The following is a 10,854-nucleotide window of genomic DNA, read 5'->3' on the forward strand; positions in this document are numbered from 1 at the left end:
CCCTGTAAACTCTCGGACCAGCCAATCAGCGCCGTCGCCCCGGCTTGATGCCATCTGCAAGACGACTTGCGTGCTGAGCACAACATCGCCCAATTCAATTTTGCTGACGCCGCTTGCTGCTGCTATTCAATGCCTCGAGCCAAACACCCTTGCTGCGACCAGAAAAAATACCCCCCGTTTCAGTACGCAGGGCTGCTTCCTCTGAATACACCCGACAGTAGAATTCATCGTCCAATGCATCCGTTGGACACCAACTTGCCAATATTCACTAACTGCGACATGATTGTTCAACTAATAGATGGGGTGCACCTCTCACATTTCTTACAACTCAGCAACCGACGCTTGGGAACCCCATCTCTTAAAGTGTTCCTTGATAATACAGAGATCCTAGTAATTCTACTCAAGAAAACATCGTCACTGCTTTATATAATCACGCACGTTAGCGTGTCCGTGAATCAGGCCTCCACAAGAACCCACTTTGTCAACCTGACAGGCTGCTTGCCCCCAAGCTACAGCAGTCATCATGATACTAAGCATGATAAACGTAAGCGGAGGGAGACCAGAAGCTCAAGCGTTACCCAATATGCCGCGGTCGCCGCGGAGTTATTTTTTTGTAACGAGCTTCTCTTACGCAGCTTGCAAGCCAGAACGCTCTTCCTCGATGGCGTGGCGTGTAAATCCGCTTCAACTTCACCGACTACCATCTCCCCTGTTTCAGCGATCCAATCCTTGTCTTTCTACCGAGACATTGAAGCACCTTGATGTCTGGTCTCTCCTCTGGTCGAAGTAAGAATGCAACTTTCTTCAAGCGTAGTATAAAAGATGCCATTACCTGGATATGCATTGGGGCACACTTTATCCTTAAGGGATAACACATCTGCCGTACAATCACAAAAATATAGAACCAAGGTTGAGCGGTGCCAAAAATAATATAATATGATACCAGAAGAAGAGAGTATATAATCAGGACACACAACATAATCCGAGATCGAGGGAGCATTTACAGAAACTCATTAGACATTTCCACCAAAAGAGCAGAGTGAAGAAAAAGTCACGATGACGCCCATATGCACTTCCAGATCAATCCCCCACCACAAAAACGCCCCCAAACCAATGATATTTTCACCTCCTGGCGGCCTCAGCAGCCTGCTGAGCCTGGAGCTGCTCCCTGATATTGCCGCCTACAGCCCTCCACCAGACGTCACGGCCCCAGCGCACCGCTCTCTCCGCCGCTTGACTGGGAGTGTCGATTGCCGGCCTGACATCGAGGAAGAAGACAGGCATGCCGTGCTCTGGCTCTCCCTCATAGTAGTCAATCACGTACCTCCTCTCCACAGTCTCGCCATTAGGCAGGTTCCTCTGCACAAACCAATCGTGCCTATCGAATGGTGGCTCCGCGTTGAATTGACTCGGCCAGACCTGACCCAAGAACTGCATCATTCGCGCCTTGGGAGTCAGTTCCCCGGGCCTGCCCATGAACCTTGTCAACTGCGGCGGCTGCACCTCCTTGTCGGGCCAGCTCTCAAGTAGCTCTCCCGCCAAGCTGCCCTCCTCGCCCTGCGCGCTCGCCTTCCACCCATGCAGAATGCCCTTGGAGAAGCGACGTTCCCACTCCAGGATCTCGGCCCACGCCCCCTCGTTCAGGAAGTTGTGCACCGCAACCATACTCTCGACCGCATCCTGCGGCGTGTCCGTATATCCTTTGCGCAGCATTGCATTGTACATCTGCTGCGGGCTGGGGTACTCCCAGTTGCCTCCTCCGTCGCCGCGGGGAATCGACGAAGCTTCGCGGTCGGTCGGGAGGTCGACAGTCTGGTGAGCTGCGCGCTCTTGCGACAGATTCGATGGCATGAAGTTGAGCGGGTTGAGCTTCTCGAGCAGCCCGGACTTAGGATGCGCTGGAGCGCTGTCGTCCTTCTTCTCCGGCGGGACGTAAGGACATGCACCCGTGGGGGCAGCCGAAGGCTTCGGTGGTGCGGGCGGTGCGGCACCTTTCTGGTGCATCGGACAACCGGGCTGAGAATGTTAGCACAGAGTTTGCGGATTTTCCCAACATGGAAGACCAACGGGTGGAGAGGCGTTGGAGGATCGAGGCATGGGATGCGGGGCGACAGGTGCCGCGGGCTCTGCATCTGCCCAAAACCAACCCATGGTGAATCAGTCGTGAAAAGGGTGAATTGGATGGGTAGAAGGAAAGAATCAAGACCGGCTGCTCGCAGATTGCTGTTTTGCGGCGAAAGTGAGGAAAGAAAGTTGCGGAGCAAGGGCCACGATGATGGCACGGAAGGCGCACTGGTCTCGAGCGGCCCCGACTCGCCTCCGGCTCCGATTTACTCGAGGCCGCTCGAAGACGGTATTATCACGCACACTGCGGCCACGAGCACATAGACTCACCCGGCTTCACCCATTCACTAGCAGTTTTCTAGCCCGAATTTTCCGACCTTCTTCAGCCTTGAATTTGCGCCACACATTCTTTAGCGTCTCTCAGTGAGTGGGATGTTATGAATTTTACGCTCGAAATAATCAAGCGCTGATTGGCTCTGCAAGCCGCTCGAACTCTTGTCTTAAAACACGTCTATCTTCTAATTACTTGCCTGAGCCTCTTGTCTAGCGCCGTGGTATGCATACATCATGTTCTATCTTGCATCACTTCTCTGAGGGGCCCATCCTTTCAACCACTCCCTTCCCTTCTGTATATCTCCTCCTTCCGCCTCCATTGCAGCAACGCACCACTCCACCCCATAACCACCTTTCCCACTCACATCCTCTTCTGCTGCCAACATCTCTGCCAAATTTCTCCTCTTCTGGCTTGATTCATCTGTACAGAAATGCATCGGCGTCTCCGGAGTCTCTCCCTCCCTCACCTGCAACTTTTCCAGCAGCGGTTTAATAAGCGGCAAGGCTTCTTTCATTGACAAGCCTGCCGGCTCAATGCCCTGGTTTTGGCGGCCGCTTTTGCACATCTCGTTCCGGCACCAATCCTTCCCACACCCCGTCGTCAATTGCGTGAGATATCTACGCTCCACACGTCTCCGCAACGCCTTGCCTTCTGGATCATACATGCTGACATAGAGCGGACCGAAACAGACTCCACAGAGTCCTATGTCGTTATCCGGACCCTGCACTTGGCCTAATTTGGTCGCGGCGCGTGTGTCGCCTGTCTTACTGGCGCCGTCGAGCGTTCGGCCGCAGTTGGCATTACGGCAGATGCGTGGCGCAGGACGACTGAGCTTCTCGAACTCATGATGTTTCAGATGAGTCGACATGTCGCGGAGACGAATAATCTTGCTGCAAAGATGGCATTCGGTCGTTCTCCCTCCATCGGCGAGTTCGTGCGGTGTGAGGTTTGAGAGGAGCGCTTCCGCATTCGGTTCATCCGGATCGCCTTCTTGTGGGACTTCAAGGTGGCAGAACTGACAGAGGATATGCTTTCCGGGACAAACTGTTGTCTTGTGATGTGCTAGTTGCGTCAGGGAAGTAAAGGTGCGGTCGCAGCTGTCGCAGCTATACGATTGATGGAACATGGCATCGTGTTTGGAATGGCTGAGAGCCGTATTGCCATGAAATGTGTCGTGTGGGCAGTGCCAGTGGTTCTGGAAAGCTTCTGAGCGCTTTTGGAAGACTTGGCCGCAACCTTGTGGACAAATTATATTGTTCCTCAAGCAAAAGTTTTCATGAAGGAACAAACTTCGTTCCGGCACCCACTGCTGACAGTTCTTGCACTGTACCTCACCAGGATTTGGTGGGGCAGCGTCTGAAGATGCCTGAGAGACCGGATTTTCCGCTTGGGGATCGAAAGGCATAGCGCGGATCTGATAGGTCTTCGGAGATTTTGTGGTAGATGCCTCCTCAGGAGTATAGGCGTGAACAGAAACCCACAAAGATTCGGCGTCTTCTAAGTCCACATTGGTCGGTCGTAGCCTTACTCGCTTAGGATACGTGCTAGAGACGTCTGCAAAGACATGCTCCTCTGCGCGCGGTCTAGCTCGTTGCCGAGGCCCAAATGGGCTGACATACAGGTCGAGCTCATCGTCCTCGTCCACTCCGCTCAGCTCGATCTCAACCCCTTGGGCTCGTATCCAGGATGGTATTTCGTAATCCACGTATTCGCCATCCAGGACCTGGCCGGGCTCAGTTTTCAACAGGTCCAGCTTTCCGCCACTTGAGCTGCCCCCTGTTGTTCCTGGCGCTTTTTGTGCTTTCGCAGCAATCTTCTTGAGTGTCTCCCTCGCTTGTTCTTCGTTCAAAGCTTCAATGTCCACCTCAAGGTCTGTATCCACCACACATATTCCGTCTCCTTCTGGCCTGAAGCCATCAATCAGAAATCGGAATTCCTCTCTTTTTCCTCCAACGCCGCGGCCGCCGGGTATCACTAATATCTCTCCGTTCGTCAACGTCGTAAAGTTTGTGCGCATGTGCTGTTCTAAAAGGGATTTCCAATCCGCAGGATCGTAACCGGCCTCCAGTGGGCGAAGCTTCACGAATGTGCCTTTCGGAAGTTGCTTGGCGTGTACGGTAATCCTCGGTCTGCTTTTGTCATTTATCGCAACGGCTGCCGCACCATTCGTCATGGCCGAATCCTCGTCGCTGGTGTTTCCACTGGAGGGCCAGCTACCCTCTTCACCGTCTGTCTCCACACCAAGAGACTCCCTTAGGAACTTGCTCAGCACAACTTCACCATCTTCCGCCGAGAATTCCCTTATACCAGCATATGCTGCCTTTCCATTGTCGGGGTTGACCAGCCGAAAGGTAAGAGGGTGTGGTAGCTGTTGCACACGGTCCTGGTACTGCAGCTCACGCGCGTGACGCTCGGCGGCGAAGGTGTGAGGGTTGAAAGGATCGAAAGTGGACGTATGCGCCTGGCTCGAGGATGTCTGCGCTAATGTTACGGGCGCGGCTGCCAGCAGCTGCTCGAGGGCGGAAGCCGGTAGCAGGAGCTTGTCTCCGGGGAGCTGTCGCGATTTGGACGGCGCGGCGACGTCGAACTGCGCGGACCACTGCAGAGGAGCGGGTTCTGCGGGATCGGAAGCCATATTGAATGCGAGAGAGATAGATGTCAAGGAGAGAAGAGCGCGCAGCGAAGCAGGCGAAGAAAAGGGAGCGTGGGCGCAGTAACTTCTCGAAAGTCTGCAATTGTAAGCACCGAGCGGCGGGTGACGCAGAAGCCACAGCTCCGATAAGATAGCCGGGCCCTGAAGGAGCTAGGCCGTTTACGGCAAGAGCGCTGGCTGGAGCGTCAGCCGGGATGACAGCATTGCTTGACATGATGATTGTCTGGTCGAACGACTCCCACGCACTCGTTGCGGTAGCTGCGTGTGCGTCGGCGCATATATTTGCTCGCATCTCGCTCTCCCTCTGTCTCAACAATTTCTCCTCTCCAAAGCCTTTCTCGTCCTTGCGCCTCACCAAGCACCCCTTCAATGGCTGCAGCTGCCGACGCCACCACACCTATCACGCTTTACCATCTGTTGAGTAACTCGCTTCTCTTGCGACAAATCGCACCCTACCTGCCCCCCGCATCCCTCTTCTCGCTCGCGCTTGCAAACCGGGCTTTCCAGGCGCTCGTCTACCACTCGCCTGATGCATTCCGCTACCTGGACCTCTCAACTCTAAAGTCCACCGCCATTGCAGACAAGCATGAGCCACTCGACCGCGGCGGCAACAACTGGCGCGCCGAGCGCATGGACGAGGCGCTGACCGAGGACGAGTTCTACTGCGGACCCCTTCGCGGTATATTTTCTCGACTGGCTGACAGGCACATCCTGGAATGCGTACACACGCTGGTCCTCGATGGGCTCAGTGTGCCGGCCGACCTAGTGCGCGAGATCATCGCCGAAGACCGCTTCAACGTGCGCATCCTGTCGATCCGAGAGGCGGAGCATCTCAACGAGCACAAGCTACAGCAAGTCTTGCGGTATGCGGTCCGCCCCACCCGCCCGCCGGGTACGCCTCGTCTCAAGGGCCTGTACGTCTTCGGCGCCAAAGATCCCGGTCCTGCGACGGAGCCAGTGTCGTCCAAAAAGCAGCGGAGCCCGCCCCGCACCCCTGGAGGTGTCATGAGCTCTCTTGGCGCGCAGATCGGAGCGGAATGGAACCAGCGCTCCAGCGACGCCTTGTCGTGCGCCTTGGCGCGCTCCGAGCATCACAAGTGGTACCAATCTGAGGGGCGGGTGCTGCGCAAGCGGCCATCCCCCGAGTGGGCCGAAACACTCAGGGCGTGCGAGGGCATCATTTTCTTTGACGCCGTGCTCTGTAGGGGGCCGCGCCATGATATTGCCGCCGTCTACGCCGAAAGCGGATCCCGGAGTGCCTATCTCCCACCTGCAGTTGCCAGCGTTGCTCTGGGGCCTGTGGGGTGCCAGAGTTGCCACGACTGCCCCGAGGGCCCAGCGGTTTTTGGTAGCTCGCCAGCACATCACTTGCCGCTGTTGAGCCCGCCACTGCTCCACTCCTCCATCATCCGGGCTGCACAGAAGCCATCCATGCTGCCGGGCACTCCGCCACCGAAGCTAGTTGTCCGGTGCGAAGAGTGTCTTCGCGGTCGTTGGTGCGAACGCTGCAATAAGTGGTGGGACGAGAAGTGCTACGCTGGGAGCGCAAGCGCCGTCCACACCAACGGGTCAACGCTTACCGCCATGCAGCAAACCGAGGCCCTGCAAGAGATGGCGGCCGAGGGAAACCCTCCCCGAGATATCAAGGTACATATGGGTCTCTGCACTGCACACTGCCTGGTTGAGGAGATGATGTCTGGGGCCGGGAGCGCTGGTATGTGGGGATGAAGAAGTGAAATCAAAGGCGCAGCCAGATACAAGCAGGAACGGTCGTCTCCCAGAACAACAATTATCAACCGGAGAACAGGGACCCAAAGGCGCGCTCATGATCTCGGCCCCGGCATTATTCACAGAGGTATGTCCGTGTGGAGGTCTTGAGCACGGAGTGGCTGACACGACTGCACTTCCAGATTGGCGTAAAGCGGGAATGCTTCGGTTGCGGTCCAACTGTACGTGGACATCCACATTGCCATTTCGCTGATCCGTCCTAGTGCCCTATTCCCACCTCATCTATGCTTCACTCTGAACTGAATTTGACTAACTGCGTGCGGTCACACAGTGCGCTGACTGCAAGGCCCTGTTCATTCGTGCCTGCCGCACCTGCCGCAACGAATACTGCATCATTGATAACGACGGCTCTTCTGCTATCGCTGTATGATCCTTCTGGCTCGACCATCATTCTAAGACCTTGATCTGATGAATTATCCGCTATACAGTGCGATTGGTGCAACTACAGCGGCCGACGGACAAGGGAGTTATACTGAAAGCAGCACACACTTCCAATTTTCCAGGAATTGCAGCATTATACCCCAGCTGGTATGATTCAGGCTTCACAAGACCGACACAAATTGGTACGAAGCGGGAAACCCGGCGAAAGAGGGACCTACAGATGAGCCACGAAGCTTAGCATGAAGGGCTAGCGTGGTGTTCCTTCTTCTTTCCATTTTCTTTCCTCTTATTGGTGATACTTTTTCCTTGGGTATCATTTGGACAGCAATATTGGGTCTCGGCTGGTAGAGCGTTTTCATACTCTCCACTCCTCTTTTTTACATCTCTTATAGCTTTGGCCTCTCCATTCCACTGAAGCGCGTCCAAAACCACGCTCTCGATCATAGATGATACCCATCTCCCTCGTCCACAGCTGGTGTCTAGCTTCAGTATTTCGACAATGCTTCACATTCATGGCAATGGCAATCCATTCAGTTTCACCTCAAAATTGAGTTGTTTCAAACACGAGCTTTGAAGCTATTGATTAAGTCAAGCTACTGAGTTTTTTTTTTTTAAAAAAAAAGAATTATGAAGTCAGCTTGCCTGTCTGTGCCCAAGCCTCTAATTTCCTAGTCGAAACTGGCCCACATGACTATGCCTTGTGACCCTTGACCGAACCAAAAGAGGAGTGCAGTCTATCGGAGTGTAATGTACACCAATTCAAGATGTCCCTTCAACTGAAGTAGCCCGTCGTTCATGTTCCAGAAGCGAGCATGTATAGTCATATTGGGAGGATTGGTGTTGAGAAGACCAAGCTACTATCCAGCTTCCATCAGATAAGAATGTCGGCTGATAGGATTGGCTTTGCAGAAGATGATTTGACTCGTGGGAGGGGGTTGATCAAAAGGAAAGGAAGCCAAATCAAAAATAACCACTCTCAGAGCAACTCTGGAGAAACTTCTGTCCGCTGAGGGGTTGCTTGTGCAATTCCCTGGAGGCTCCCTTGGCGGGATAAAGGAGATGATCTAAAAGCCTTGTAGGGGGTGTCCTGTGAACACCCCAATTGACCCCACCGATACGCCATGCTATGCAAAACCAAAAAAAAAAAAAAGACTCAAAATGTTTTTGGGGAGTTTTATGATGTGAAATCCCGGGTATCGGTTTCGCTGGAAGTCTCTGGTGACTGGTCGGTGTATAAGAGATAGCAATGAGCACAAGGTGTCCGTAGCCCGTAGGCCAAATGAAGTTAGAAGAGAATGGAATGTGCCCCCCTGTTGACTGTTGTAGACAGTCAAGTTACGATGAAGCGGCTTCAAAGTGTCCACCAAGGTTGCAATAGCTTAGGTAGACGGCAGCTTGTCGATTTTGAGACCCTTTTCCTTAACCCACTCTGGATCAAGGAGCTTGTCCTTGTCCTGGTACAGGAGTTTGTACGCCGTCCGGATGGTGCCGTCGCTTACACCAGCAACGGGTGCAATCTCCTTTGCCGTTAAAGGCTGGTCAACCAGATAGCTGATCATATAGATGCAGGCGGCACATGCAGAGAGTGGCGAGCGACCAGCCAAACAGCCATGCCTCACCATCTCTTCGGCAAGACGTTGAGCCAGCATCTGCACGCGATTGTCCAACCCCAGAGCGTTGCAGTAGCGAGCGCACAGCTCTGGAGGAGAGGTAGCCTCCTTCGATTTGTACGCGTCGCCCACCATTACCATACCACCGGTGGTGACGACAGTGCCCGACTTGTTCTGCTTGTTGAAGAAGGTATCCAGCAGTTTGAAGATGCGGCCAATCTCCTTCTTCGAAACGCCTGTCAGCTCGTGCAGCTCGCGAAAGGAACGGCCCTGCTGAGCTTGCCGGCAGGCCAAGAACAAACAGCCGGCGACGATGGTGTCGAGCGCCTTGCCCTTGAACAGCTTCGAGTCGTCCGTCATCTTGTACATGTGCTTGGCCGTGTCGCTAACTGTATGAGGCAGAAGCCAGCGGTCACACCACTGACCGATCAACTTGTATGCCTGCATAAGCGATTTGTTGCTCTTATCGGTGCCGGACTTGTTCTGAGCACGATTGAGCTCCCGACTCTTCGCGCCATCCGTGTAGGAGATGTTGGTCGCCAACTGTGAGCCGTTGAGAAGCGGGTTGGCAGCGTCACCAACACGCGAAGGATCGTCGCCGTTCTGGTCGTCGTTCGAGAACGTTCGCCACTCAGAACGAGTATCCACGACACGGGCAGACAGCACAAGACCACAGGATCCACAGACGGTGTCGCCGCTGGAGAATTCCTCAACAAGGTTCGGAGGGTGCTCCTTGCAGTCGGGGCAGATCATGTGGATGTTGAAATTGTCCACATACTCCTCGTCCTGCTTGATGAGGTTCTCCATAGGACGCACTTCACCCGGAGAGAGGGCCATGGCGGGCTCAGAAATTGACTCGCGACTGACAGGAGACTGGGCGGGCTCGAGAAAAAGCGCGTGCTGCTGTAGCTCCGGCACGCTCGACGGTTCAGTGGTGTTGCCAGGCGACGGAGTCGTTCTGCGACGTTTGGCACGGCGTGGAGACGGCGGATCGAGCGAATCGCCGAAGAAGAGGAGTCCGGCTTCCTTCCAACGGCGGCGGCGACGACGTTCAACAGCGGAGGGCGACTCTTTCAGCGGGCAGGTCGGGTTGCAGGTGCGGTCCAGGACAAAGAAGAGGAGAGGTGAAGGGCGACAGGCAACAGGCATATCATCGGGCTGCGGACGGGCCATCGGAAGTCGGGGCTGAGTAACCGAATGGATCACGTGACTGGGAATTTGTCAAGCACGACGAGCATGAGCGAAATTGGTCGAAGAGCTGCAGGAAGAGACAGCTCGGAAGGGGCCAAGACATCTACGCCTACTACTATTGTGCATTCAGACCTGTTGTGAACCGTGGCTTTTCACATCACATTCACACGGTTTGCTGTTTAGGAACGGGAATTGAGGCAGCGAGGCCCGTGCGTGGGACGCGCGAAGGAAGTTCAACCTCACCCTCCGGCATCGCCTACGACGCCGGAGCTCCATCAAGAGAAGCATCACCACCCCCTCGTCATCATGCTTGCTCAGACAATCCGGGCTTCTGTACGTCTCCGCGTGTCTGCCGCCACCGACATTGATGCTGACTGAAGCCCTCAGCGCCTTTCCGTCGGCCGTCTGGCCCAGCGCAATGCCGTCATGGCGCGCCGTACCTACCTCACGCCTACGGCCGTCCGCCAAGGTATTCCGACCCAAACATTGCCTTCTCCCATCGCGCATGGCTGACCCTGCCATCAATTGCAGCCGACCTCGTGCAGGACATGTACCTGCGCGAGCTGAAGAACTACAAGCCCACGCCTATCAAGCCCACCGATGCCGAGGGTCACGTCCAGAAGTTCTCCATCCCCAAGGCGCCCCAGTCGCCCGAGGAGGCCGATCTCGCCAGCGAGCTGAAGGAGTACGAGGCCCAGCAGGTCGAGGTTGAGGGCCAGGCGGCCGCAGGCGAGGCCAAGGCGGTCGAGGAGGACTGGTTTGAGGAAGAGGAAGAGGCGCCTGCTGCTGCCCATTAAGTGCCGGGACAATCCACTGTACAAAAACATCCCGCC

At 55.1% G+C, this 10,854-nt stretch overlaps 5 protein-coding genes across 5 annotated transcripts; 2 read left to right on the forward strand and 3 right to left on the reverse strand.

Annotated features, from left to right (window-relative positions):
• Positions 1-1,122: 1,122 nt before the first annotated feature.
• LTHEOB_5362 (Cytochrome c heme lyase) lies at positions 1,123-2,004 on the reverse strand (the record flags this gene model as incomplete). Its single annotated transcript, XM_035514499.1, has 1 exon — positions 1,123-2,004. The coding sequence occupies one exon, from the start codon at positions 2,002-2,004 to the stop codon at positions 1,123-1,125; it is 882 nt and encodes a 293-aa protein (XP_035373652.1).
• Positions 2,005-3,942: 1,938 nt separating this feature from the next.
• Positions 3,943-5,033, reverse strand: LTHEOB_5363 (Ubiquitin fusion degradation protein UFD1; the record flags this gene model as incomplete). The annotated part of the gene is made up of 2 exons (XM_035514500.1): positions 3,943-3,952; positions 4,018-5,033. 2 exons carry the CDS (start codon positions 5,031-5,033, stop codon positions 3,943-3,945), a joined length of 1,026 nt encoding a protein of 341 aa, XP_035373653.1.
• Positions 5,034-5,420: 387 nt separating this feature from the next.
• Positions 5,421-7,209, forward strand: LTHEOB_5364 (Ubiquitin fusion degradation protein; the record flags this gene model as incomplete). The annotated part of the gene is made up of 4 exons (XM_035514501.1): positions 5,421-6,765; positions 6,833-6,906; positions 6,962-7,000; positions 7,111-7,209. 4 exons carry the CDS (start codon positions 5,421-5,423, stop codon positions 7,207-7,209), a joined length of 1,557 nt encoding a protein of 518 aa, XP_035373654.1.
• A 1,390-nt stretch (positions 7,210-8,599) lies between these two features.
• LTHEOB_5365 (Transcription initiation factor iib protein) lies at positions 8,600-10,003 on the reverse strand (the record flags this gene model as incomplete). The annotated part of the gene is made up of 1 exon (XM_035514502.1): positions 8,600-10,003. One exon carries the CDS (start codon positions 10,001-10,003, stop codon positions 8,600-8,602), a length of 1,404 nt encoding a protein of 467 aa, XP_035373655.1.
• Positions 10,004-10,327: 324 nt separating this feature from the next.
• LTHEOB_5366 (ATPAse F0 complex subunit H) lies at positions 10,328-10,818 on the forward strand (the record flags this gene model as incomplete). Its single annotated transcript, XM_035514503.1, has 3 exons — positions 10,328-10,354; positions 10,409-10,490; positions 10,553-10,818. The coding sequence occupies 3 exons, from the start codon at positions 10,328-10,330 to the stop codon at positions 10,816-10,818; spliced, it is 375 nt and encodes a 124-aa protein (XP_035373656.1).
• Positions 10,819-10,854: the final 36 nt, after the last annotated feature.

Source organism: Lasiodiplodia theobromae, assembly GCF_012971845.1.
Source record: "Lasiodiplodia theobromae strain AM2As chromosome Unknown scaffold_15, whole genome shotgun sequence".
In the NCBI taxonomy this organism is placed as follows: domain Eukaryota; kingdom Fungi; phylum Ascomycota; class Dothideomycetes; order Botryosphaeriales; family Botryosphaeriaceae; genus Lasiodiplodia; species Lasiodiplodia theobromae.